Source organism: Phodopus roborovskii, unplaced genomic scaffold (genome assembly GCF_943737965.1).
Source record: "Phodopus roborovskii unplaced genomic scaffold, PHOROB, whole genome shotgun sequence".
Taxonomy (NCBI): domain Eukaryota; kingdom Metazoa; phylum Chordata; class Mammalia; order Rodentia; family Cricetidae; genus Phodopus; species Phodopus roborovskii.
The window spans coordinates 11302217-11330023 of record NW_026126408.1 but is presented as its reverse complement, the minus strand read 5'-3'; the positions used below and the strand labels follow the sequence as shown (position 1 = coordinate 11330023).

The following is a 27807-nucleotide window of genomic DNA, read 5'->3' as shown; positions in this document are numbered from 1 at the left end:
CTTGGGAACAAGAAAGAAAATGACCAACTCTTATTCAAACCAAGCCTGGTATAAAAGATGTGACAGGCAGGTGAAGAAAGACATGTTTTTAGTTCAAGGCTTAGATTTTCTTAGCTTTTAATTTTCAAAGGGTTACTTGCCTTTGTGCTTTTGTAAAAAACTTGGCTTCTTCATAAAGGGATATTAAGGAGAAACCTAAGCTCATGCTTACAAAGTTGGATTGAGCAACAGCCACATAGCTCCAAAGTCATGCACGGCCTTGTCCGTAGGGACCTGAGGTCATGCAGGCCATGCAGGAGCCCATAGCTCAGGGCAGAGACCACAGAGGAGAGTTGCATTAAAAGGGAGAAACGTACGGGGACAGGGCCAGACTGGCGCCATCTGTGACATTTACTGCATGTGCAGTGGGGAAGTACATGTGTTCCAGTTCTCCTAATTCTGGAAAACGTTCCCACCTGTCCTAGTGTGCAGACATATGCAGGGTCATATGCATGGCTGTCATCTAGTGCCCTGAGAAGCCCACACCCTCCTTAGCAGAAACGGCCCCAGGTCACACTGCCTAACCCTATACCCTAGAAAAGACTCCTGCAGGTCAACAGATCTACTCCCTTTTCCTAAGAAGCAAAATCTCTGGTGGCAGCATTGGGCCTGAGAGGAAAACAGCTCAGAAAACTTATGGGAAAGGGAAAGGACTGTCCTGGACCATGGGGAACTCCCTCTGGAAGAGGCCTGGGGTGCTGCCAGAGGCATCCTGGGAGCAAAAGTGCTCAGGGGGCATCAGGAAAGGGTCAAGTGGTTTTTTTTTTTTTTTTTTTTTTTTTTTTTGCTCCCACCCATCCTGGGTCAGCTGCTTCCAGCACACACAAGTCACACAGGCACAGGTAGGTGGCACATAGGGAAAATGGAAGCCTCTACCCGAGTCAGAAACAAAGCCAGTTACCCCAATATCTCAGACATTGCCCAGAGAGGGAAAATATCATTCCAATCCTAGCTGCTAAGTCTCTTTCCTTGAATCCCAAAGTGTCACTTACTTGCTCAACTGCTCCTTCCTTTGACTCCCAACCTCTTCCCAAACACACACACACACACACACACACACACACACACACACACACACACACACAGAGAGAGAGAGGGGGGGGAGAGAGGGAGAGAGAGAGGGAGAGTTCTGCTGGGAGCATCTTCCATGGGAAGTGATGTGGACAGGCTTCAGAGCCCCGGCATTTCTTCCCATCTTCAGTCACCTAGGACCAGCTAGCTTGCTCAGCTTTCTCTCAACCCAGAGGCTGTGGGAACACTGAGGGATGTTTGGAAGAAAAACATCGAGGACCAACTTAACAACCCAGGAACATCCAGGAGAGAAAGAACTGGAGAAGATCTTCCACAAGCTTCCTCTGGACAGAGGAGCTGAGAAGATGCAATGCAGAAGGAACACACACAGACTTGCCACACATGTGCTTTGCTGAGGCTGCCACCCAGCAGCAGTCCCTCTGTCACCAGCCTGTTGCCCTTCTGCCAGTCTGGCCCAGTGTGTCTACCCCAGCTCCTGCTGTAAGCACTCAGTATTCATTAATAAGAAAAAGAAACAGGAAAAAAGAAAGACTGATAACTGGAGGGTAAAGAAGAGGCCAGACAAGACACCCAAGGCTAAGAGGTGAGAGCAGGCATTACCTTCCAGCTGTCACTTCTTGATGAGGAGGGCTTCCTCATTTTCCCCAAGTACCATCTATAGCTTCCTTAGACCAATGACATCATCAGGCTCCTTCCCTGCGCGGGGGAGGGCGGACTGACATGCCCCTATAGACACATCCCAATGGAAGCATCCCAGCTCCTCTGCTTCTCAATGGAGACACCCTCATGATTCTCTGTCCCTGACTGATACAAAAGGGAAGACAGATGAGATGCTAACTACCCCAGAGGGCAGGTGGCTGGATCTTCCTCATGGAAGATGAGGAGCAGGCAGAAGGGCCACAGAGGACCAGAGGGTTCTATCTTTGCTCAAATCGGGAAGAGCCATTGTCCAAAGTGACTATTTCTCAGCTCTGCCGGCTAGACTTCCCCATGGAGAGAGTGGGCAGGAGGGTGGTCCTCACAGTGTCCTCTGAGAAGTTCTGCCTCTTGGAATTCAGTACACGCACAGATCGGGGAACTTCATCTCATAGACAGGGATGGAATGGTTCTGTGGCTGGCCATAGGCTGCAGTGATGGTCCCCGAAGGGCTTGGAGGGGGCCTAGGGACGCATGGAAGAGAAAGGTATAAAGCAGCAATTATGGCCCTACCCTTGTGCAACTGAACACAGTAGTCGCTCTTGGTTTCTCTTTAAAACTCACATCATTACACGAGTTCCAGATTTCCAAGATGTAGAATGTTCAGTTCAGCAGTGGTTCTCAGCCTTCCTAAAGCTTGACCCTTTAATACAGCTCCTCATGTTGTGGTGAGCCAACCATAAAACTATTCTGTTGCTACTTCATAGCTGTATTTTTGTTAGTTATGAATCATAATGTAAAACCTGATATGCAGGATATCCTGTATGTGACCCCCAAATGGGGTTGTGACCCACAGATTGAGAACCCTTGCTCTATGGTGATACAGGCACTTTGGAAATCAAGTACTTACCTGGGATACTAAGACCCCTAGCCTTTTCTAGGCCTTACTAAGCCAGTCTCATGTCCTCTCCATGGTGGCTGATAATAGAGGTTGGGGGTGGAAGGTAGGGTTGTGCACACAGGCGTGAGAAGAGGACTTAGGGTAACCACCCTGCCCCCCAATGCTGGACACAGAGGTTAGGTCCCTGCCCATGCTGCCACCTACCGGATGGTGATTTCAAAGATCTGGTTGAGTTTACTCTGCAGCAGTGATGCCTAGACACAAACAGAAGGAAAGTGAACTCAGGGCTCCAAGAGTGTCAGCTGGAGAGATGGCTTAGTGGCTTAAGTGCTTAAGTGGCTTAGATGGGTTAAGGGCACTGATTGCTCTCCCAAAGGGCCCAGGGTTCAAATCCCAGCACCCAGCACCCTAACAACTGTCTGTAACTCCAAGATTTGACACCCTCACACAGACATGCAGGCAATATTCATAAAATAAAGTGTCAGCAGCCACCTGTCCAAAGAATACCTGGAAGTCAACTGTAGAGGGTAACCAGGTAGGTGTGCCTGCATCCTTGCATCCCTGCACCTGTCTGCTGAACTTACCAATTCGGATCAGGGGCAACCACCCATCAAAGGCTGGCTGGGGACTTGACAGAGGGCTGGGAATACCAGGGAGGGTTTGGGCAGGCTTCTACTCCTTAATACGGGGTAACAGGGCTTGTTGGGCATGGGGTCAGATACTGGAGCTGACATTACTCCTTCTTGACACATGTCCAGCACTTGGGCCTCCTCCTAGATAACAAAATGGCCAGTCTACCTTTCAAAGTGAGATGGGAATAACTTATTCCCATTTCAAAGTGAGATGGGAACAGGGCTTGGAAGATGTGTTTTTATATTGCTACAAAATATGTAGATCTTACATAAGTAAACTTAAAATGTAAGCCACACTCCTGTAACCTCAGCACTCAGAAGACTGAGGCAGGATGGTTGAACATTGTGATGTGAGTCTGGGCTACATAGGGAGTTCAAGGCCAGCCCAGGACAGTAGAGCAAGGCCCTGAGTTAAAAAGAACCTGGCTGGTGAGAGGGCTCAATGGTTAAAGTGCATCCTACAAAGGCCAGAATTCAGTCCCTGAAACCCACATAAAGGCGGAAGGAGAGACCAAAAGTCCTTTGACCTACATAACACACAGGGTAATAATAATATTAAAATGTTTTTGTTTTATTGACAAGGTATCACCTTGGCTGGCCTGGGGTTACCTATGAAGACCAGTCTGGCCTTGAACTCAGATCCACTGATGGTTTAAAGGTGTGAACCATCACACCCAGCTGGCCCCCACTGACCCCTTACCCTCCTACACCCTGCCTGCCTTTTGAGGTCTTACCATATAGCTCTGGCTGGCCTGGAATTATCTATGTGGACCAGGCTGGCTTTGAATTTACAGAGGTTTGCCTGCCTCTGCCTCCTAAGTGCTGGGGTTAAAGGTGAGTGTTAATAAATGCCCGTCACTGGGCTCAGTCAGGGGAAGCAATGTAGCGAGAGAGCACTGAGGTAAATAGCAGGGTACTGGATACTGGAACCAAAGCCTAATTTCTGCATGACAGGGGGCAAATGTCTGGGTTCTGATTGATCAGGAAGGCACCCTATGGTATGTTACTCACCCGGGCCCCACAGTGGGCTGCAATCTCCTCAAAGGGTGCCTTCTGGAATTTCTCTACCACCTGTCGCCGCCGCTCACGTTCTTGTTCCTCAACTGCCACACTGTCCACTGTGACACAGAGAACTGGGTTAGTGCTCAGGGATGAGTTAGGGGAAGGAGCTTGACGGAGATACACAGGGTGGTCTCCTGGGTTGGAAAGGGGGCGGAGTCACGGAAGGTGTATGGTCCTCATACTCTCTTCCTGATCCAGCCCCACCCTCTGAGAATCAGTTAAATGGACCCATGCGGCTGGGCTGCACTCTTGATGGGTCTCTCACACAGAAGACCTCAGACATCTGTCCATTTTGTTACTGCCAGGGTAGTTTGAAAAAGTTAGATAGTGAGAGTCAACACAGCCCCACAGCACAGCTGAGGAAATTTCACTTAAGGCTTTCCACATACCACTTGCTATCCAAGTGAGTTAGCACCAAATAAGGAAAAATAGGGAGCGGCTTTGGAGGACAAATAGTAATCCATTGTGAGGGGTTAGGGAGGCAGGTGGTTCATACATTTATTTATTTGTTTGTTTGCTTAATCTTTTTGAGACAGGCTCTCAATAGATAGCCCTGGCTGTTCTGGAGCTTACTATGTAGTTAGGCCAGCCTCGAACTTACAGAGATTCAACTGCGTCTGCCTCTCAAGTGCTGGGTTTACAGGTGTGCACCACAACACTTGGCTGAGTGTACTTACTTATAATAACAAGATTCTGAAGAGGCATCACAGAAAGTCCACTTAGTGTCCCTCTTAACAGGGACACTTCAGGGCCCATCACGCAGATAAAGGTGACTTGGTGTCTATTGCCCTATTAAAAGAATGCTAATATGATTTCTTCTAAACACCTTTCAGTGGACAGTTTGTCCATTTGTGCCATCTTCCACACACAAGAAGTTCTATTTGTACAAACCAGTCACCTGGCTGTAACCCTCAACTGGCAGCTTTCAGAGGCAGTTGTTATTAGTAAGAAAGAAAGGGACTGCCTGACAGACAGTGACAGGCGGCACCCTTCACCAGGGAGTGGGGCCTCCAGCTGCAGCTTTGGTGGCTGATGACTTCCACCAGGTCCATGTCAGCCCCAACCTCCCCATTCATCGGGAGTCTCTTGGGGCTGCTGTCTTACCAATGGCCTTCTTCAGGGTCTCATAGGTGATTTCCTCTGCAGGCACTCGCTGAAGGAGAAGGGACAGACATGTTCAGAAAAGTGAGGGAGAGAAGGCAGCCCCTTTTCTTCTTAGGGGAATGTCCCTAGGTCACCCCCAACCCCAGAGCTGTGTCTGAGCATGTGTGGAGAAATGCAGACGAGGCCAATTCCTCATGAGATGCCCTTGGAACAGGATTCTGTTCTCTTTTCCCTACCTAAGCCTGTCCTGTCAAGCTCTGCTGTGGGAGGTAGCCATCACGTGATTGTAAAAAATCCCTCAGAGGAACAATTGTATGTAAGAGTGAGAGTTCAAGAACTTCATAACATTTTGAAGGCTCATGATATTAAATTATACCCTGAAGTGATGAATTTTAATATAGTAAGTCCATAGGAGGTTAGAAATAATGGAACCTCTGCTGATGAGATTGGTCCAAAGACTGGAGGCAAAGGATCCCAACTTCTGCAAAGCCTTTAAAAAGAGGCAGGCAATAATAAAACCCAAAGAAGGGAATTCCATGGATGCATGGCCTCAGGAAAGATGCTGAAGATAATGAGGTTTGGACCAGATACCATGCACTTTGAACCAGACTATGAGCTTCTTGGTGTGACATCCATGATGAATCATGTGCCATTATGAAAAGTAAGGAGAAAATGTAGACGAGAGAGCAATTTAATGAGACAAAGTCCCAAAACAGGATACAACTATGCTAACTGGCTCCTTTGAGGGAGGAGGGCTCCGGAGAGGTCCCTGGGTGATGACTGTGTTTGGTCTCCTGATCTGAGTGTGATGACATGGGCGCATTCACCTTGTGAAAATCTGCAAACAGAACATTTCTTAACTTGTTTGCCATTTAATTAAATGTCTGTTTGACTGGAAAGGACAGATACGGGGTAAAGACGTTCAGCAAATATTGTATGGACAACAATAGCATGCAGAACTCTGAGTGGGGCAACAGAAGCTGCCAAACTTGTTAACACAAGAGTTACACACAAGAGAGCCTGGGAATTCATCCTATGTACCCATACATCGTCCACTCATGGGTCCATCCATCCATGGTCAGTGAAGACCAATGCAGATAAACTCTAGGCATTAAGAAACCATAGGGTAAAGTAAAAGTAAAAGCAAGTTCTCCAAGTGAGAGCAGGTAAAGAGACGTGCATGGAGAAAATGGGACCTAGCTGGGCTTCAAGGAACAGGTGCTTTATATGTCCAAAGGTCCAAGCACCCATAATGAAGAAGAAGGCAGGCAGGGAGCTTTTTGGGTCTTTGTACCAAGTGTACTTGTGCAGACAGATGATTGAGCGCGGCACAGAGGATACTGACAGCTGTGCTGCCAGCAGAGGTACATAGGATGGTAAGAGAAACAAAATGAACTTGGCAGGATGGGCCCAGAATGCTGGGCACTGGGATTAAGGTTTGACCACAGCAGCATTGATTCATCACTCGGTGATGACACTGTCAGCCCAGGCAGGATCCTGAACCAGGACACCATGGGCTGAAGCAATGTAGTGATAGAACATGTGGTAGTGGTAGCCTAGTGCATGCCCCTGGGCTAAGCTGACCCAAACGAAAGAACCAATACCAGCGTCCCAGGAGCCTACCAGTGAGTAGGGGCACTAGCTAAGTAAACATTTCTCCTCTTTAGCTTCACTTAACTACTGAAGGCCTCTGAACTTAGGAGAAACCCCCTCTGCAGAGTAGGAAAGCAGCTAACTTCGAGGCTGTGATACACAAGATGTCCTGTCTTTCACGTCTGGATGGGTCTCTGAGGACCCTTACTTCCATGTCCTCACTTTGCTTGCCTGATTAGCCAGGGTCACAGCTTCCTGCCTTCCATAGGAATGTTCCAGACAAGCTCTGCATGTCCAGGTTTAGAGCTTTGTCCTATTTAGGGGGATGCTTAATCTCAGCCTTTAAGGACTTATCTATGCTCTGATCACACCTGGGGAAGAGATCCATCATCCTCCACAGCCACCCTCAGGCTCCCCATGAGTGTTCCTGTCCCTGACAGTTCCTCTCAGATGTGGGTCCTCCTTACTTTGTGGGATGCTTGCCCCACGCCTGTCAATCCCCTAATTTGTATGAGTGGGGAATGGAGCAAGCCTTTCTAGAGTGGTTTTATTGTTGTTGTTTCTTACTTAGCTTTTTTTTTTATTTCAGAGTGATCTTTGTAAAATTATATTCTCATGGTAGAAGCAGAACATTAATCTCTCAGCTGCAAATACCAGTGATGTACTCATGATGAGAGTCTGCAAGAAAATGGGTGTACTCAAGAAAACTAATTTCTGCGGATCCCTTAATGCACTATAAAAGACTTTGGAGCACGTGGCGTGCAGGGTAGTGAGCAGACACTAACCTCCTCTTTCTCTGGGCTGTTCCTCGATTCCACCTCTACCTGAAGGGAAATTGTCTCTCCAATGCTCTTCCTCTTGGACAAGCGATCTTCATCTGGAAGAGAAGAGACCAGAAGTTGGGATTCCCAGTCCTTGCCAAGCCACTGCTCCCACCCTCTGTGCCTTGGTTCGCAGTCCTCAATGGTTACACTCAGAGCTTCCAGAAGCCTGCATTTTCGTGAGCCTTTCCCACCCATCTTAGGGTGGTCAGGTTGCTGCTTTGGGTTAAGATTTTTGCAACCATGTGTGAAAACAAAGAAGCTGCTCACGCCCAGAAAGCATATCTCAACTAGCACAAGCTGGCTGCATCCACTAACGGCACCAGGAATGGATATACACACAGTATCCCCTAAGTGCATTTGGCTTCATTACTCCACACACCTCCACACAACACTCTAATTAGGGAATTTTGTAGCCAGTAACTAGGGGATTTCCAGAGACTTGCTCAATTTGTCTTTTTTTTTTTTTTTTTTTTTTTTTTTTTTTTAAAGAAGTAAGTAGCACAGATGGGTCCCTGGTTATATAGCCTATGATTGCTCTTTCCATGGACCAGTCCTCCACAAGCCAGTTTATCTCTCTGCCCAGTTGCTTTCTGAGATCCCAAAATGAGGAGGAGAAGGAGCATCAAAATAGGGATCGCACCATAAATTCTATGTGTCTTTCAGCTCTTATATAACTTCTAAGAGGCCACCACAAGTGATTCAGCTGTCCACATCCCCTTACCCTAGGGCTCTTACCTGGCAGGAAAGGCAGAGGTAGATTGGAAGCCTGGCCCAGAGCTCATACCTGTCAGCTGAGGGATGTAGGGCAGGCAGAGCCTGTCTGAATTGTAGCCGCTGCCTCCCAGGACTTCACTGATTTTACTCTGGCGGAAGAGAAACTCTATCACCACACCATCTAGATTTTGAGACAGCCTGAAGGACAAAGAAGAGGCAGAGTAGGACTGTGGGCAGCTAGAACAATGCCTGGATGACTTTATCACAATAGCACCATATTCACTATGCAAAATGACAGAGAAATAGAAGAAAATCCCCTGGCCCCTTTCCAAGGATGCCTACTGTTGCACGTTTTATGCAGACTCCTTCAGTTGCACACATTTATATTCACACATGGATGTTCCCTTCCCTAACACTGTTCTGTGATTAATTCTGGGTGTGTGCATGTGTGTGCAGGTGTACATGCATATGTGTATGTGCAGATATGTGGAGATCAGAAGCCAATGTTGGGTGTTGTTACTTAGGTAACATCCACATTTTCTTTGAGACAGGGTCTCTCTTACTGGCCTTGAGTTCACCAAGTAATCTAGGCTGGCGGGCCACTGAGCTTACAGACCTGCATGTCCCCATCCCAGTGTGGGATAACAAGCACATGCTACCACACCTGGCTTTTTTTTTTTTTTTAAACAACATGGGTTCTGGGGAACAAACTTCATAGGCATGATATAAAACAAGCCATGTCCTCAGCCTGTGATCTTCTTCATCTGTTATCTAATAACTATGTCACACTAAATATCTTTCAAAACATCATGGACTTTCTAAATCTTTTCTGTGCTTGGGGTTCAATGCAGAACTCATGTGTGCTCTGCCACAGAGCCCAGAACCGTTGATCTCTTTTGCCAGTAAGTGAACAGAGAGACCATGGCTTAGAGGGTTAATTCCTGTTGCTGAACACCTCGTTTTTCAGAATATCTTTCCCTTGAGTTCCTCTCATTTGACACTGGTCCATAGCACCATCTGAAGGCAGCTGAAGGCAGGATCCTGTCATGGGTAACTCTTTTAGGATGCATTCCCCTTGGGTTTGACCAAAGCTCCTGGGTTCCCCTCCTGCGGCCTGATGATACTGCATCCATGAAAGGATTATGGCAATGTGATGGGGGCCAAACTCTGCCCAGGACTTGGAGATCTCTGGCAGGGTCTAAGTCTCCTAATGTGTGTTCTTGCCTGGCACATACTGCCCACTCTTTCATGTTTGACCACACCCACTCCCCACCATCCTTACCTGGGCCGTTCCACAAACACGTCTTCGGGAAGCATGTATGGCGCTTCTTTCTTCCTGGTCTCTATCACCTGGAGTTCAAAAGGAAACAAATGACGAGATGTGGGTCCAGGAGGGTCAGGTGGCTCACAGTAGGAGGGAGGAAGAGCTGTAGCCTCACTTTCAGAGCTCTCCTTCCCTCTCAGGCTCCTTGGAAATGAAACACAGAGTTTCTCCAGGGAGAATCCAGATCCTCAGTCACGTCAGAGCTGCCTGGGGAGATGAGTTGCTGCTCAAGCTATCGCCATTAATGACGCACATATGTCAAGTGTCCTCCAAGTGCGGGGCATTTGTTCCTAAGGAACCAGGCTTTCTTTCTTAGTTCTGTGCTTTCAACTTAGGTAAGTGAAAAGGGAATGCAGGTGGCACCGAGTGTCGAGTCGAGTCTGACTGAGGTAAAAGTGGCTGATGGACAGCTTGAGGTCCCCTCAAGAGTCTTTGCAAGTGTTTTTGGAAGAGCTGTGAAAGTTACAGAAGTAGTGAGAAGCCAAAAATAGATGGGATGCAGGTGTCTGAGTGTGACTTGGCAATAGCCCCACTATCTCCAGCGAAGAGGATTTCTTGTACTCCCTTATCAGCAGAGCCCATGCAAGTCTAATGCTCTTGGGAAGTCTCTGGCACAATGACACAGCATCTGCCCTCATGCCCCCAAGCCAGCATAGGCCAGCCTGGTCTACAGAGCTAGTTCCAGGACAAGCTCCAAAACAATACAGATAAACCCTGTCTCAACAAACAAACATAAAACAACAAAAAATATTTATGTGTACAAATGTTTTGCCTATGTCCAGTATTTGTGAAGGTCCCCTGGAACTGAAGATATAGACAGTTGTAAGCTACCAAGTGAGTACTGGGAATGGAACCCAGGTCCTCTGCACTAGTAGTCAGTGTTCTTAACCCTGAGCCATCTTTCCAGTCACCTTCAGAATGGTTTTATGGTTTTAAAAGACCTTTATGCAACAACTGAGATGCATTGACTAGATTGGCTACTAGGTACCAAGGTAGGGAAAGAATCAAAATCTAATTAGCTAAGTGACAGCATGGCAGTACTGGAGGGAGATGCCACTGTTCTGTTCTCTCTCTCTGCATACATATATATAGATATGTTAAATTCGTGCATAGGGAGCCAGAATTTGCTTTAAAATATTTCAGCAAAGGAAAAGAATGATTTTGATTAACAAATGTGAGAAATTTTCACAGTATTTAATTTGCCTAACTGTGGTTCACAGTTCTGCTTTTGCTTTTGTGTGGTACTGGAGTGTTCAAGACAAAAACTTTGCCTTTTTTGTTTTCATGTGTGTGCCTGTGTGCTTGGGTGTATGTGTGTGATTGAGTGTGTGCGTGCGTGCGTGTGTGCCGGGGGCATGCACACACCATAGTTATGTGTGGAGGTTTTGGGAGTGGGAGTGGGTTCTTGCCTTCCACCTTGCAGGGGCTGGGTCCTTGCTTTTGCTACTGCAGTGTCTATTCCAGGCTAACTGGCCCACGAGCTTATGTCTCATTTTTGTCTCCGACTCCCATTTTGCCATAGGCGTGCCAGTTACAGCTTCGGTGTTGCCCAGACTGGCCTTGGCCTGCATATGCTCTCTCATCAGCCTCCCGAATGGCTGGGATTGCAGGTCTATATATATTACCATGTTCCACTTCCTAAAACTTTTTTTGGGGGGGTTGGAAAGAGCAATCTCATGTAGCCCAGACCTGCTATGCCAAGGTCTCTCTACCACTGAGACTTCTTGAATGCTGCAATTATAGGTTTATGTCACCATACCCAGATTTATGTGGTCCGGGGATTGAACCCAGGGATTTATGTATATTACCCAACCTCCTATTACGTTGCTTTCATTCACATGGCTGGAAGAATATGTGTCATATGCTTCCTTAGGACAAGTGGGTAGCAGGCAGGTATGAGACCCCTTTTACTCAGAGGCTAAGGACAGCAGATCTTTAGATTAATACTTCCTCTAAAGCCCAAGCTCCCGGGCTCACTGAGTTCTCAAGATTACAAGGACACCAACCTCATGGATGTGCTGGCAGAAGGCAGGCACTGTTGTGAGCTGGCTAATGAGGTTCAGGTAGGCTGCACCCAGAGCGTAGAGCGCACAGCGGTTATAGGCAGGCAGATTCTCTTCATTGACTTGGGCCACATCCTGGGATAACATAGATAGGCTTCTGGAGTTTTGTCCCTGACAAACCCCATTAAAGTCTACACCCTCCCACATGACCTCTCCCCAATCTTCTTAGAGATGGCTTATCTTTCTAGATTAAATCTTCATCCTGTAATCTTCCGGGAGGCAGAAGTCATCCATATAAAGCTAGAGAGAATGATCCCTGGAATAATTCATGAGCTGGAGGCTCATAAATCCCTAAGAGCATAGAGGCAAAAACCCATCTCACCACTCTCATTTTGGTTATAGTGACCGCCACTGCCCAAACCCTCCTCATTAGCATTAACCGCACCATTTAGCTGCCATCTCCTCCAGCAAAGCTGAAGTGAAGACGATTGCATTGGCTTGTTGAACTGGGTCCATATGCTAAAAGCTGTGGGGTTATCCAAGAGCTTGGGACACAAAGTAGTCCTGAATTCTACTTCTTGGAGTAAACAAAGAAAACTGTCATGTCTAGGTTGGTCTACAGGATCTGGCATGGTCATAAAGGTGACCGATCAAGATGCATGTCACTAAGTCTAGAAGATGATGCCTGCTTGGCTTCAGGACCCAGAGACCGCAGCATTTGAGGTCTGAAGGACCCACCTCAATTTCTGTGGCAGTGGACTACTTCCCAAGCAGTTTCAGGTCCTGCCTAGCAGCACATCGGCTGCCTATGGATCACAATGGAGGCTTGTAAAAGACACAGGTCACAGGCTTGGGACACTGTGGCTTTCTAGTTTGGATAATGTGCATTTTTTAAAAATTCTGAACAAGCAAATCCAACAGCAAGAGAGGATTTTTAGATGGATACGTGTTTCTGGGTCACTTGGGGCTTTTGGATGCCCCCTTAGGTGTTTTTGGGTAGCACTCAAAGACCCTGCGGCAGGCTTGAATGTTGGGGTTCAGGGGTGATTCTGGGTGACCTTGTGTTCTCTTTACCTTAATGATGAACAAGAGTCATAAATTAATTTGTTTTCTGGGGCTTTCCAGACAACAGCATGGTTTGGGGTTTTCATGGAGGACTGACCAACTAGAGTTCAATGTCCCCAGACACCAAAATAACTGTCACCAAAACAACTGTGGAAGCAGGGGGTATCCCTGTCTGTACCTGGCTAGAGAGGCCCCTCCCTGTGGCCCCCTTTCAGTCCTCCCACATCCAGCCCCACCTGAACAGCCAGCACCAGTCGGATGAGGTCCACCATCACCTCCTCGTTGGCCAGCTCAATGCTGATGAGCGCCAGCAGGCCGTAGAGTGCCTCGTAGTGCTTCTGGGTGTTTGTCCCCTCCTTACAGCTCATGTAGATGTGCCGGTATAGCTGCTGGGAGTGCTGGGGACAGGAGGGGTGCGGGCAGCGGTCACTGGGAGTGGGTCCAGGGCGCAGGGCAAGCAGAATGGGGGAGGGGGGCCCGTCTCCATCCTCAGCCACTGCTTAATCTGGCCAACTGACGGGGTTGGAGCCGGGCCCTGGGACCAATGGTCACATAGTGATTTAGATGCTGGAAGACTGGGATGAATAAACCTGCTCTCTGCTGGGGCTCGCTGTGTCTTCTGGTCATATTCACCTTCTTCATGAAGACAGTGTCCTGCCGGGAGCACTTGTCCACTTTCAACTTCAGGACCGAGATGTCACCGAGGGTGCTATGAAGGGACAGAGGAGCCTCTTAGCCCGTGTGAGGCCAACCTCACGGTGTCACCAAGCCTTATCCCCAACGCTGTAGGTTGCCCTTGGCTCTTAACCCCACCTCTACTTTCTCCAAAGTTCTCACATTCCTGTTTCTTTCTCTTAAACTTTATGCTGACGCACTCTCTCCAGCCCAGGTACAAGGACACTCTACTCCTGCTCTCCTTGACTAAAGCCAGGGATGATGAACTCTAGAGGCTCTCACTGCATCCAAAAATATCCTCCCACTTGGGTGTGATGTTACTGGCCAAGAAGATAAGTCTCATTGGGGGCTCCCGGATCACACATCTACTGGAGGAGAGACCTTGAGCTCACCTGATAGTAGAGAATTTGTGACGGTTTCCATGGCGATCAATGAAACTGATGAGAATCTCCAGAACGAAGAGGCGGATTTCTGCATCTTCCATGAGGGCAGTGGAAAGAAGACGGTCAAGGAAGTTGCTGGGCAGGGCTGACATCATGTTGCTGCACTGGAATCCTGTGGATACCTGTAGGGAAGCCCAGGACAGGTGTTCTTAGGAACACTGTCAGCCTTGGTGCAGAGATGAGATGGAGAAGCAGCCAGAATTCTGGTGTAAAGTGTCTATCCTCTGCATGGAGCCCCCTGAATATCCACCTGGAAAATTTACTCGGTGTAGCTCAGTTGACATGTAGGTATATGGGGCAGTAAGTGTTAAAAGTAAATAAGGATTAGCACCAGGGAAAGGCAAGAGATGGGGACTATCTGAAAGTTCTAGCTGGCAGGGAACAGCTGGTGAATGCCCAATTGTTTTGTTACAATGCTTTGTTAAGACCAGGAGTCACAAGAACTTATTAGAGGGCAGAGGACCTCACAGCTGGGTGGCAGAGTCCCTTCACATACACAACAGTCAGCACAGCACTGTGATAATGGGACCTTCTGACTCAAATCAGTCAGCACAGATAGATACATCACATATGATGCCAAATGCTCAACAGTAGCAAAGGGCATTTTCTGTTAAGTCCATTCTGATGATTCGGAAGGTTTCCATGGAGTCAACCCAGCCCCAAAGCATCAAATGTTCTCTGAAGGGGCACATGAGCATTCCTTAGACTGTCACATAAGACACTGGGTACAAATTAACAAGGGGCAACTAGGCAAAACTGCAGGGTTACAAAGACCAAAGAGAGAATAGACAATTAGATATGAGAAGCATAAGAACAAAAGGGCTTTGTGAAAGGATACTGAGTGGGACTGGAAGTACACTCAGTGGAAGGGCATCTGCCTAACATGTGTGAGGTCCTGGGTTCAAGCCCCAATACTACTCCAGCAAAGTGTCGAAGCAAAGTGTCCAAACAAATGCAGTGGGGTAGGAGAAGAGGGAAACAAGGGTTGACCTTGATACTGTGACCTTTAATACAGTTCCTCACGTTGTGGTGACCTCCCAACCATACAATTATTTTCATTGCTGCTTCACAGATGTAATTTTGCTACTGTTATGAATTGTAATGTAAACATCTGTTTTCCAGTGGTCTCAGGTGAATGACCCCTGCGTAAAGGGTTGTTGAACCCCCAAAGAGGTCACAACCAACAGGTTGAGAACTGCTTGTCTAGAGAGAGGCAGGATCCTGGAAACTTTACTCTGAAAAGACTGAAATGTAAATATTCATACTAGAAATTGGAATCTCCTGAAAATAAGGAGCAATGCCAGAAATGGTATTTTTCCAGAAAATTCTCCTGGTGTTTATGACGGTTAAAGGTGGACACACAAACATTGAGGAGGATAACCTAGTCCTGAGATGTCTGAAGTTTACGCTAGAGCAGGCAGCTTGTTACAAAAACAAATTTCAAAGCTGGGGTATGGCAGTGCAGGTATGCCTGAATCCCAGCACTTAGTGGGTTGAGGCAGGAGGATCTGAGTTTGATGCCAGCATAGGATATGTTAAGTTCAAGACCAGCCAGGGCTACAGGGGGAGGGCCCTAAATAAATGGCTCAAATATGTATTTGTATACCACACACATACACACACAAATAGAAATTTTCAGAATCTCAAGCGCTGACCACTCTCCCTCCCTGGGAACATGCACATTTTAACCAGTTGGCTGTGGGAATGGTGCTTGTGAACACAGAACTAGATTCCGGCGATGGAAGCTGAGATGCAAAGAGGCATAGAAAACAGAGAGGAAGAAGGTGGTGGCTGGAAGATGAGGCATGAATGTCAATGGTAAAATGAGGGAGCCAGGGGGACAGGACCTAGGGAAGGGCACCAGGTGGGCAGAGGGGAAGGAATTATCTCAAGACTCACAAGGTTATAGTGACAAGGCTATCAGTAGGCATATTGAATCACCATTTAAAAAACAAAAACAAAAGCAAAATCGCATTAAGCCAGGCAGTGGTGGTGCATGCCCTTAATCCCAGCACTCAGGAGGCAGGAGGTAGAAGCAGGAGGATCTCTGAGTTCCAGGCCAACCTGGCCTACAAAGGAAGTTCCAGTACAGCCAGTGCTGTTATACAGAGAATCCTTTCTCAAAAATCAAAAACAGCCAGCACTTAGGAGGCAGAGGCAGGCAGATCTCTGTGAGTTTGAGGCCAGCCTGGTCTACAAAGAGAAACCCATGTCTCACAAAACAAAACAAAAAAAAAACCCCAGAAACAAACAAAAAGCATTACGTTCCCACCCTGCTCTGAATAACTTGGAGCTCTCAGGCTGGATTTCAGCCCCTTACCCCTTCAATGGCTGGGCATATCTGGGCAGTGTGTAACGCGCATTACTGCCTTGTCTTGGCTCCCATGAAAGGAGCTGTGCCCACAGAGGCAGAGCAGAGATGGGTGCAGGGGTGCTCACCTGAAGGAGAGACTTCAACAGCATGATCTGGGTCAGCCGGTTCCTATTCTCCCTGTGGGCCAGAGATGCAGGCACTCAGCAGGATGGCAACAGGGTGCCCCTTCCCCAGCCTTCCTCAGTTCTCCACCAATGAGATTCCTCACCAGGAGGCTTATCCCGTGGGGTTACCCAGGAAGCCAGAATGCGGGCCCATGATTTCCCTAAAGCGAGGAGGGGGGGGGCTGAAAATTGCCGTGGGACCTACCATCCCCACTGTTGAGGAGTTTTTGAGTCAAGAGAAGATCCACAGAAGTGGATAACCAGGAACCAGGCAGTCTAGGCTGGGAGAAAGAAGGGAGTGGACTAACCCTGTCCTTCCGGTCTCCACCGGGTGGTGCAGGGAGGGTATCGGGACTTTGCTCATGATGAAGAGGATCACCTCAGACCGCTGATAGGTGGGCAGAGTACTGGCAAAAGAGCCTGCGAGGAAGAGAACAGAGCATTAGAGGTCGCCCAGGCCCAGCAAGTATTAGTTGAAAGGATAGAGTCAGGCTCACTGATGCCCAGAGAGACCTGCCCAGGTAGACTGCTGTGATTGTTCTTGGGGAAGGGAGCCTGGAGGATTCCAGAGGACTCTTCCAGATGCCACTTCTTCCCTTGTTACTGAGGCTGTGGTCACCATCAGGGCACCTTTACTGGGGAATAGGGCCTAGAGCACATGGCAGCTCCTGTCCATGGCATAGGTACAGAGATCTCTGAGACTGAGGACTCTGTGGTAATTGTGGTTTCAGATTTCTTCATACTCAAGGCACAGATAGTCTCCATAGCTTTCTTCCTTTCCTCTTTTCTTCCTTAATCCCCTCCTCCCCTCCAGTGGCCGCGCTGTGGAAGTACTAATGAGGACCAGGACACAGGAATTGTCCTCCTTTGCAGGAGGACCTGGTGGAGAAACCCAGACAGATTCGCTCAGGGGCCAGCCAGGCATGTGTATCATAGGCTGCCTTCAATTCCCTATGTCCCCCATGGAGACTGTCATACAGCAGATGCTGTGTTAGAGGCCTGGTCCTCTTACAAGGATCATCTCTATCAAGTCTAGATTTCACTCCACTCTCCAAAGATCCCTTCCTTCCCTAAGTCCCTTTCCGAGTGCCCACACTAACTCCTCCCCCTAGAACTCTTCCCTCTCCAGGCTTTGCCAGGGTCCCTTCTTGAAGCACTGCTATAGTCTTGTCCGCTTCAGGCCAGCGCCCTAAGACCCTGGCAACCTCTCCCCAGAGGTTCCGCTCCGAGCTCACCGGGCACCTCCCCCTCTTAAGTCCCTCCCCCAGAGCCCCGCCCCTTTCCAAGTCTCACTCATCCTCTCCTCTGCCCCGTGCTAGGCCTTGGTTCACAGACTCTGCTTCCTTAGCTCCGCCTCCCGATCTTCGCTTGTTCCTCTTCTGATCCCGCACCTGCCCCCCCTCAAGCCTCAATGGCCCCTCCCAGTCCCACCCCATCCTCTCCCCACCGATGGTCTTGATGACCGCCTCCTGGAACATGCGCTCTTCGTGCTCCTTGATGATCTTGGTGCCCAGGCTCACAGCACCGTCGTAGCTCCCGGTTAACGCGTAGTCGATGCTGAGCCGCAGCTGCCGCAGCAGGGTGTTGAACATCTCCAGCACCGTGGGTCCTGGGCGCCAAGAGGGAGGGACCCGCAGTCAGGACAGGCATCCCTCGGGCTGTCCCTTACACCCGAGCCCGCTCAGCCAGTCGGTCCTAAATCCAACACCTGCCCCTCCCTCCTGCCCATTGCCGTTTGCTCTGGACCCCCTTACCAACAGAGCCGGTGGCGGCGATAACCGCAGCTTCCGATAGGACCTCCACGATGCCTGCGCGCACAGTCGCCGCGCTGCGGCTGTTGGCGTCCAGGTGGCTCAGGAGCTGCTGGATAACCAGGTGGGAGTGCTGCGGCTGTGGGGGAGGAAGACGTGATGGTTCCCAAACAACCACTGCAAAGGCCCGGCAGCCCTCCCCTGGCACCCAGAGGCTGAGGGTGAACTAAAATGACATCCCACAGTTAGTGGACACTGCAGGTGGCACCCAGAGCGCGCACTTTCTTGCAGCACTCCCCAACCCCCATCCCGGCCTAGGCTCACAAACACGGAGCCAAATCCCAGCGAATCTGCGTTTGCACATTTTCCCCCCTGATTCCTTTTACTTCAAAAGGGGCCAGAAATCCATTTCAAAATATTGTCCTTCATTTTTCCCGGTCCCCAGGTCTTACTGGCAAGGACCATGAGAAGCCACATGGTTCAGCTCCGTGCTGCACAAAGTGGCTGGGGGCCCAGTGCCAGATCAAGATGTCTCTGATAACACTGCTGCTGAGATGAGGGCGGGCCAGAAAAAACGTAAGCCTGGAGCAGTCTGAACGCTCAGAAAACCAGGGGGTGCAGGCTGCTTGTCGTTTTGCGAGATTTAATTTTTCTCAAGGAATTAGTTTTCACTTGTTTCATGAAAATGTTGGCCTAGGATGTACTAAACATTAAACTAGCCTTTCTTCACAGCCAGGTGGATACTGCAGTATCTGTGGCTGCTAGGGTCTCTGGGAAAAGTCAGAGGACAAATGGCTTTCTGCTTTGTGTACTGTTCCGCACCCGGAAGTGTCCTGGGTCGGGGTCAGGGGGACGACGACATGGGAGGGGGCAGGCTGGAGCAGGGAAGCTACCATACCTGAATTGAGTACATGATGATTTTAAAGCAACGGGTGGCGAACACCTTGGGTTCCCAAAGAGAATGGTTATCCAGGTGTCTGTAAGGGAGAAGACATGGAGCGGGAGGGTCACCAGGAGACATAGGCAGTAGAGCTTGGAGGCCAAGGACAGCTCCTGAGAGCTCCTCGCACAATTCGTTCAGTTTTGGGTACCCTCCTATTTATCACTTCAAACTGCAGGTGTCCACCTTGTGATAGCCTTACTGTGTGATACAGGCCATGCTACACCAAAAAGGGGGTGGCTTCACCACAGCATGGCAGCTGTACCATCTCCTTTCCCCTCACATTGGCAGAGGGGCAGTTGACAAGGAGAAACGGGGGACCTGGGAGTGGAACATTTCCTGTGTGGGGTGGGACATTCAACTCACATGAGAACAGGTTTGATGGCGTTTTTTATATTGCCGAAGGCTGCTCGGCCTAGCAGCTCCCGCAGGCACCTCTCAGCCAGCTCGGCTGGGTTCTCCTTTTCCTTCTCAGGAGCTTGGAGGGGCGAGGGAGACCGGCTGTGGAGACAGAGCTATGAAGATAAGGGATGGGACTGGAGGAGACAACAGAGTTATTTTTGTGGGAGCACTTCAGGGTGGGATTGCCTCTGTGGGAGGGCCTGCAGACCACGAGAGTCTATATGTACCTAGGGGTTCAGAGATAGGGGGAGTGGGAATTGAAAAGAAGCGGACACTATGGAAGAGAGAGAACAGTGATTAGCTAGGGTGTGACCTAATAATATGCAAATCAGAGTACCTTCTCTGAAAAGAACTCCCCTTAGAGATCACAGCTCCAGATTGGTGAGCTGTTATGTCAGACACACCCACCAGGGGGCACACGAACTTTCCTCGGCTAGTTTAACAGCTCAAACCCAAGGGAGTGCATTTTTACTGAGCATCTAGGCAGAAAGCCAAGGATAGGGACTACAAAGGGAACCTTTATCTCCATCCCACTTTACTTGGGAAAGTAAGGGTCAGGGAACAGAATGAGTCTGATGCTTTGGGGGTTCTGAAACTCTTGAGTGGCCATGGCTGCCCAAGCAGGCATGTGTTAAGGTCTAGAAGAACATCATGAAGGGAGACAGGAAGGTTCGAGGAAAAGTCTTTAGCATTTTGAACCATGAAAGGCATTCCACTTGCTGCTTCAGGAGGGGCATGAGGGTAATTTGTGTCTTGTTTCCTGACTGGCTTACATGCACACTCAGGCAGCACAGACTCGTTGCTGCTCTTGCTGTCTAATTTGAGAACTGAAGGGGCTCAGAGGCCGGAAGAAGCCAGATCCAAAGCATCCAAAGAGCCAGCCTTGAACTTATTGCAGAACAAGCCACAAAGCCAAGATTCCTGTTCCAGTAGCTGGCTTTTACCTTCCAGCCCAAGCCTGGGTTAGAGCGGCACTCAGAGAGGGGAGCCCCACCCCCACCCACCTCTCTGCCTCTTCTACGTGCTGCAGATTGAAGAGCAGCGACGGGACGATCTTGTCCATGTGCTGTGGGTCCCAGATGTTGGCCTGCAGCTCATCATTCACCGTCTTCCTCACGACCCCTTGCAGACCTTTGATGCCTGACATTCGAATTCTGTAAGGAAAGAGACCCAGGCTTCTTTACACCCTGAGCATCTCTACCACCCGGAGAGGAACACGGTCCAGGATCGAGGATGTAACTGCCCACAAAGGCTCCTCCACCTGCTCCTCCTCGTGGGCTTTGACCTGATTGGGATACATTAATGAGCAACATGACCCTTGTCCTCTTGTAGCTTAGAAGCTAGTGGGGAGAGACAGACCAAGGACTCGAGACAAGAGAGGAACGGTGAACTTGTTAAAGGGGGATTTAACCATGGGTGCCAGGGGAAGGTACAGGAGGAAGGAGTGAGTGCAGGGGCAGTCAGGCAGGCTTTGCTGGTGAGAGAAGCCAGCAAAGAGCTATGGCAGAGGGGAAGCATGGAGCTATGAGATCCATGGCACAGACAGTGCAAAGTTTTACTTGTCCCTAGTGGCATGGCAAGAGGAGAATTGGTGGGTGGGAGGGCCCAGAAGATGGGGTGAGGAAGGGGCAGAATCAGGACTTGGGCTCTGTTGGTGGGTGTCCATCCTGTTGAGTAGGTTGTTGTGCCAGTGCACATTTTTAACGCAGTGAGTGGAGTGTGTGTGTGTGTGTGTGTGTGTGTGTGTGTGTGTGTGTGTGTGTGCGCGCGCGCGCACTTGTATGTTTCCTCCCTGGACCTCAGGTTCATTCTGGGGACCACCATTTTCTTATAACTTGCCCTATTTTCTAGCCCCTTTCTGATCAACAGCCACCCACCATGGCAACGGCAGGCCAGAAGGAGAATCAGGGAAGACAGACTTGTCAGCCAATGCTGAAGGCCAGAAGGAGAATCAGGGAAGACAGACTTGTCAGCCAATGCTGAAGGCCCTGATGATTCTCTGAGGAGCCCCATAGGCCCTTGTCTCCCTCTACTCACTTAGTCTTGATTTCCAAGTCATCGTGGCTGGAGTGGCACATTTCACTAAAGCGGGACACAAAGAAGTCATAGCTCCGATGATAAGATGGGGTGTCCTCTTCAATGTTGGCGAACTTCACAAACTATCAGGACAGAGGAGAGGATCTGCATGAGAGGCAGTCCCTCCACCCCTTGATTCCGAGTGTCCCAAACCTGCTACAAAAAAAAAAAAAAAAACACAGACCCAGGCCTCTGGGGACCAGCTCCTGCCTATGACAACACACTTGGGAGACCTGAGTTCAAGTGATGCTCCGTTTTCCTATACACAAAAGGCTGGGAACTTTTCCTATTGAGGGGGCAGAGGAGGAAAGGGAAAATAAATTATGCCCCCCCCACTGCTGCACAAAGCCCTGGGGAGGAACGCACAGTGCACAATGAACTAGGCACAATGCTGAGACCGAAGGAGAGCTGGTTCTACGCATGGAGCATCTCCTTGACTGAATTCTGAGACAGGACAGCAAATCTGAACATGTGACTTCAAAACTGGAATCACATTTCACTGTTGAAATTTTGACTGCTTAAAGTTTGCCATTTTGGGAATGGAATTAGAAAAAACTTGAGTGAGGTAACCCAGTCACAAAAAGACAAACATGGTATGTACTCATTCATATATGGATTTTAGACCTAGAGCAAAGGATCAACAGCCTACAGTCCACACTGCCAGAGAAACAAAGATACAAGAGAGACAGACATGGTCCCCCAGAGAAGGGGAAAGGGACAAGATCTCCCAAGCAAATTGGGAGCATGGGGGGAGGGGAGAGGAAATTAAAAGAAAGAGAAGGGGAGAAGAGGAGGGGAGAGGTGGGCATGAGGGAGCAGGAAGATTGAGTCAGGGAAAAAATAGAGGAGAGCAAGAAAAGAGATACCATAATAGAGGGAGCTATTACAGGTTTAAAGAGAAATCCGGCACTAGGGAAATGTTCAGAGATCCACGATAATCCCAACTAACAATCTGAGCAATAGTGGAGAGGCTACCTTAAATGTCCTTCCCTGATACTGAGATTGGTAACTACCTTATGTGCCATCCCAGAACCTTCATCTAGTAGCTGATGGAAGCAGAAGCTGATACCCACAGCTAAACACTGAGCCAAATTCCTGGAATCCAGTTGCAGAGAAGTGGTGAGCAAAGAGGTCAAGACCAGGCTCGAGAAACCCATAGAGACAGCTGACCTGAACAGGGGGAGCTCATGGACCCCAGACTGATAGCTGGAAAACCAGCATAGGACCAACCCAGACCCCCTAAACATGGGTGTCAGTTAGGAGGTCTGGGCAGTCTATGGGGCCTCTGGTAGTGGATCAGTATTTAGCCCTAGTATACGAATGGACTTCGGGAGCCCATTCCACATAGAGGGATACTCTCTCAGCCTAGACACATGGCGGAGGGCCTAGGCCCTGCTCCAAATGATATGAAAGACTTTGAAGATCTCTCATAGAAGGCCTCACCCTCCCTGGGGAGCAGAAAGGGGATGGGATGGGGGTTGGGGGAATGGAGAGGGTGAGGGAATTGGGATTGACATGTAAAACAAGCTTATTTCAAATTTAAATTTTAAAAAAAGTTTGCAATTTTGGTTATCTCCCTCCCCCCCTTTCTCTGAGAGACAAGATCTCAGTAGCAGATGTTGGCCTTGAACTTGGTCCTCCTACCTTTACCTCCCAGCTGTTAGGATTACAGGTGCATGCCCCATGCCCAACTTTAGCTCTCTTCAGCAGTATTCCCAACTGCTGGATTGTATTGCACTATGCATTTCCTGTTCTAAAGAGAATTCATTTCAATCTCATCCCTCAGAAAAGCAAGCGTGGCATACAAAATAAACGGCTAAAAACTAATATAATTTATTTTGCTGATGTTTTGTTAGTATCCCCAAACATCTCTAAAAGAAGATTAGATTAATGGGTGGAGATATAGCTCAATTGACAGGGTGCTTACTTAGCAGTTAATCCCAGAATGGGATGAACTGATTGTGGCAGCACAGCTCTCTAATTTGGGAAGTGGAGGCAGGAGGATCAGAAGTTTACAGACATCCTCAGCCACATAGCAAATGTAAGACCCAGTTTCAGAAAGAAAGCCTAATATGACATTATATAATTTCTTAAATATTGGTTGGTTAAATTTACATACATATATAATGTATGTGTATACATGCATATGTATGTATATACACATGTACATATGTTTATACACATGTACACACACACACAAATATATGTATTTTAAAGAGAATCCAAGACTGCTGCAGTGTAACGCATGCTATCACTTATTCTGGGATTAACTTTCCTGGTCTCTACAGGATTCAGCTCTGTGGTCCCAGGGAGTGGCTCATAGGGATGATACAGACATATTCCATGCACCACAGGAAAATAGCACTCCACATGTCACTCAGAAAACAGAACTCCACTGGAAATGCACCCAGGACTATGTGCATTGCCCTATCCCACTTGGTCAGAAAAACAAACTTCAGGTAGACTGGTCATAAAGCTTGTTTGCTTCTGCTTAACTTATACCTTTCTCAGCTGCGAGCTTTCATGTATTCAATAGGCACCAAGAAGTAATAGTCCTTGAGAAAGTCAGGTGGTCGTGGTCCACGTCTTTAATCCCAGCATTTGGGAGGCACAGGTAGATCTCTGTGATCAGGAGGCCAGCCTGGTCTACACAGTGAGATTCAGAACAGCCAGGGCTATACAACACAGTGAAACCCGGTCTTGGTGGCAGGGGCATCCTTGAGGAAGCTATTTAGATACAGGAGTTTCCATCACAAGCGGCCAGGTCAGCCATGCCAACTTTTTTTTTTCCCCTTTCACCCCAGGAGAGGTCTTGCTATATTGTCCAGGCTTACCTTGAACTCACAATCCTCCTGCTTCAGACTACAAGTTCTGAGACTACAGGTATGAACCACTATACCTGCCTTCAGTGCCTCATCAGTCGGGTGCTGATGGGGAGGCCAGAGGCAAAAGAGTCATTGATGCCAGTGTGCTCTGAGAAACACATTAAATAATGCCCTGTGCACTTGCACTCACACTGTGTTGCCTTCAAGGACTAGTGATGCCCGTCTTGCCCTGCCTTCTCTCATGGTGCATCCTTCTCCTTCTCTTACAAGATGTGAATGACAGCCTTTAGAACTGCTCTAGCCCTGAGTCCAGAAAATGCAGCACACAATCTCCAGACCCCTGAGTTACACACAGCTGTAGATGCCCTGTTTCCTTATAAAGTGGCAGTTGGCAAAGCTCTGGACACAGCAGGCAGCAGGAGGAGAGTAACACTGGGCCTGGCTTGAGCTTCTGAAACCTCAAAGCCCACCCCCAGTGACAGCCTTCCTTCAATAAGACCACACCTACTCCAATGAGTCCACTTCCTATGAGTCGGCGGGAGCCATGCTCACTCAAACCACCACAGAGCTCTTTCCCTCCTCCTCTTCCTCCTTTGCTTTTGCAGGTGCCGAGGAACAAGCCCAGCTCCTTCTGCACACCAAACAAGCTCTCTGCACTGGTCTGTAGCCTGCCCAGCCTTCTGTGCTTTTTTTGGGTTGTTGTTTATTTGGCAAAACAAAACAAAACAAAACAACCAACCAACAAATCAACCCACCCCACCACCCGCCAAAACCAAGGTCTTGCTTTGCTGCTCAAAATAGCTTAAAATTAATGATTCTCCTTCCCCTACCTCTTAAGTGCTAGGAATACAAACATGTGCCACTGTACCTGGTACCCCCATTAGTATTTTGAGGATGGGATTGGAGCCCAACTATACATTCGAATTCTAACTCCTTCAGGTAGTAGTAGGGTATCCTGCAGTAGTCACTTAAGCTCCCTTGGCCTCAATTGTTCCACCTGTAGAATGAAGTTAATGAATACTGGCTTATATGCATGCTATGACCAGAATAACCACCCATCATGCCTGTTACCTTTTTTTAAAAAAAAAATTTATTTTTATTCTGTATTTATGTGTTTGTATGTCTGTGTGCAGACATACGCATGGATGCAGGTGCCTGAGGTGGCCAGCAGAGGGCATCAGACCTCCTGGTGCTGAAGTTTTAAGAGGTTGTGAACATCCTAATGTGGATGCTCTGGAAGAGCTATCTATCTGTGCTCTTAACCACTGAGCAATCTCTCCAGCCTGTCATGTTTTTTATTAAAATGCTAGTACTTAATGTATGAAGTCATGAAAGAATAAAGGCGAAATTTTGTTTCTTTTTCAAAACATAGCCATGATGAAGGTCTCCATGACAACACACTGAGGATTCTGAACACATGACATTTCAAAGGCCAGGAGCACACTGCTAGGGCCACCCTTTCAAGGTCAAAGTTCCTGGTCTTTCTATGTAACAAAGGGCACCAAGCTCGCAGGAGAGGCTCACCAGCCCTCACAATGCCTCTCACAAATGTGTGTGGAAAGCTGAGGGTGATTAAGGGCGTGAGGAAGAAAGGGAGCGTCTCCTGCAAATAGTGACACTGCACAAACAGCTCTCCCCTGGCCCGGAAAGGGAATTTGAGTCTTGCTGGGCTCACTTTGGCACCAACAAAGTGTCTCCAAGCAGAGCTAGCCTTCCCCCACCTACAGAAGGCACTGAGTAACTTTCTGTAGTCATAAAAGCACAATTGGGGGGGGGGGAGGAGGGCAGAGGCAGGACCTCACCTCCCCTGCAGCCTGGGGACGGCTAGTCTTTTTGCTTCCTTCACCTCCTCTTTGCCTCACCAAGACCATCCAACTAGACAGACTTTACAACCAATACTGTTTGCTTTGACTTTCATAGCATCTTCTGCTGTCTGTCTGTCTGTCTGTCTGTCTGTCTGTCTATCTATCTATCTATCTATCTATCTATCTAGTTATTGTTCCATTTTGTCATGTAGAATACTACCTAGCATAGGCTGTGCTCAAACCCAAGATCCTCCTCCCATGACCCCGAGTACTGCGAGCACAGGTGCTTCCTACCACATCTGATTCCTCTTTTCTTCTGCTGGCAGCAAAACCTTATCTATGTTAAAAATGCTTCAGAGACACTATAATACACAGTTGAAAGAGTTGGATGCAGGGTAAAGAAGGAACCACAACCTCGCCTTCCTTCCCCTCCAGCCTCCTCAGCTCCCACAATGTTGACACTCCTGGGCTAAATGTCCCAAGGCAGAGCAAAGCAGGCATGATGATGATGACCTGCAAGCCTAAAATGATGTGAACCAGGGCTTTTCTGGGGGTCCTTGGCATAGACAGCTGGCCAGGGCATCCAAATGAAGGGCAATGTTAGGAAAGACTGCCTCCATGTTGGAATCCCAGCCCACTGCAGGTTCAACTCAACTCCTTAGGGTTGCCACCCTGCTAATCTTCATGGCCATAGTACAGCCGTCATGTCATTTGGCAGCCTGCTCCCTGGCTAAGATGCTGAGTCACTGGGTATGTTGAATCCAGGAGAAGGTGGCATTTTCAAGGCTATAGATAATAAATACCTGTCCTGGACTAGCATTCACTTTGAGAAAAACAAGAGCTGTTGGCTACCTGCCTCTGTGGATCCAGGTAACTAGTTTATTTTCCATGCAGATGCTCTTTCCCAGACTGTAGTTATCTTAAACAAGACAACTAAAAGGATACATGAAGCTGTTGTTATGGCAACATGACAAGGGGCTTCACCCTTAGCTGCTGTATATGTAATTTGTCAAAGGCAGCTGGTGAGAAGGGAAGGGGAAGGGAGGGGAAGGGAGGGGAAGGGAAGGTTGTCACACTGAGTCATTTGAAGAAAACTTACTTTCTTCTAGTTAAAGCCACGCTTCCATAGGGCAGGAGAAAAGTCATGACTGGTATTATTAAAAATTCAGGAATAGGGCTAGCAAGATGGGTCAGTAGGGGGACAGGGGCTTGCTGCCAAGTCTGATGACCTGAGTACAAACCCCAGAGACCAAGAAGGTGTTAAAAAGAGAACTAATTTTTGTGATCTGTCCTCTGACTTTGAATGGTCACTATGGCAAGTTCATGCCCACATACATACCAAGGAAATCAAATATAAAGAAATTAAAGAAATACTCAGAAACACCTAGCTGGGAACACCAAGGGAAAATCCTGCTACTTTCTATTCTCTCTGAAGAAAGATAAAGGACTCACTAAAGCTATAAAATAGTGGCATCTAAGCGGC

General features: G+C 48.4%; 1 protein-coding gene across 1 annotated transcript in view; it reads right to left on the bottom strand.

Annotated features, from left to right (window-relative positions):
- Positions 1–2073: 2073 nt before the first annotated feature.
- Efr3b (EFR3 homolog B) overlaps positions 2074–27807 on the bottom strand; it is a 69506-nt gene continuing 43772 nt past the window's right edge. Inside the window, exons 5-23 of the mRNA XM_051181725.1 lie at positions 21656–21777; positions 20623–20772; positions 19583–19717; positions 19175–19253; positions 18280–18415; positions 17973–18134; positions 16834–16945; positions 16487–16538; positions 13997–14169; positions 13563–13638; positions 13166–13327; positions 11868–11999; positions 9820–9887; positions 8608–8735; positions 7785–7876; positions 5407–5455; positions 4252–4358; positions 2813–2862; positions 2074–2231 (exon numbers count right to left, since the gene is read on the bottom strand). Coding sequence (XP_051037682.1) covers positions 2126–2231; positions 2813–2862; positions 4252–4358; positions 5407–5455; positions 7785–7876; positions 8608–8735; positions 9820–9887; positions 11868–11999; positions 13166–13327; positions 13563–13638; positions 13997–14169; positions 16487–16538; positions 16834–16945; positions 17973–18134; positions 18280–18415; positions 19175–19253; positions 19583–19717; positions 20623–20772; positions 21656–21777 — 2091 coding nt within the window. The 3' untranslated portion in view covers positions 2074–2125. The remainder of the gene's footprint in view (positions 2232–2812; positions 2863–4251; positions 4359–5406; positions 5456–7784; positions 7877–8607; positions 8736–9819; positions 9888–11867; positions 12000–13165; positions 13328–13562; positions 13639–13996; positions 14170–16486; positions 16539–16833; positions 16946–17972; positions 18135–18279; positions 18416–19174; positions 19254–19582; positions 19718–20622; positions 20773–21655; positions 21778–27807) is intronic.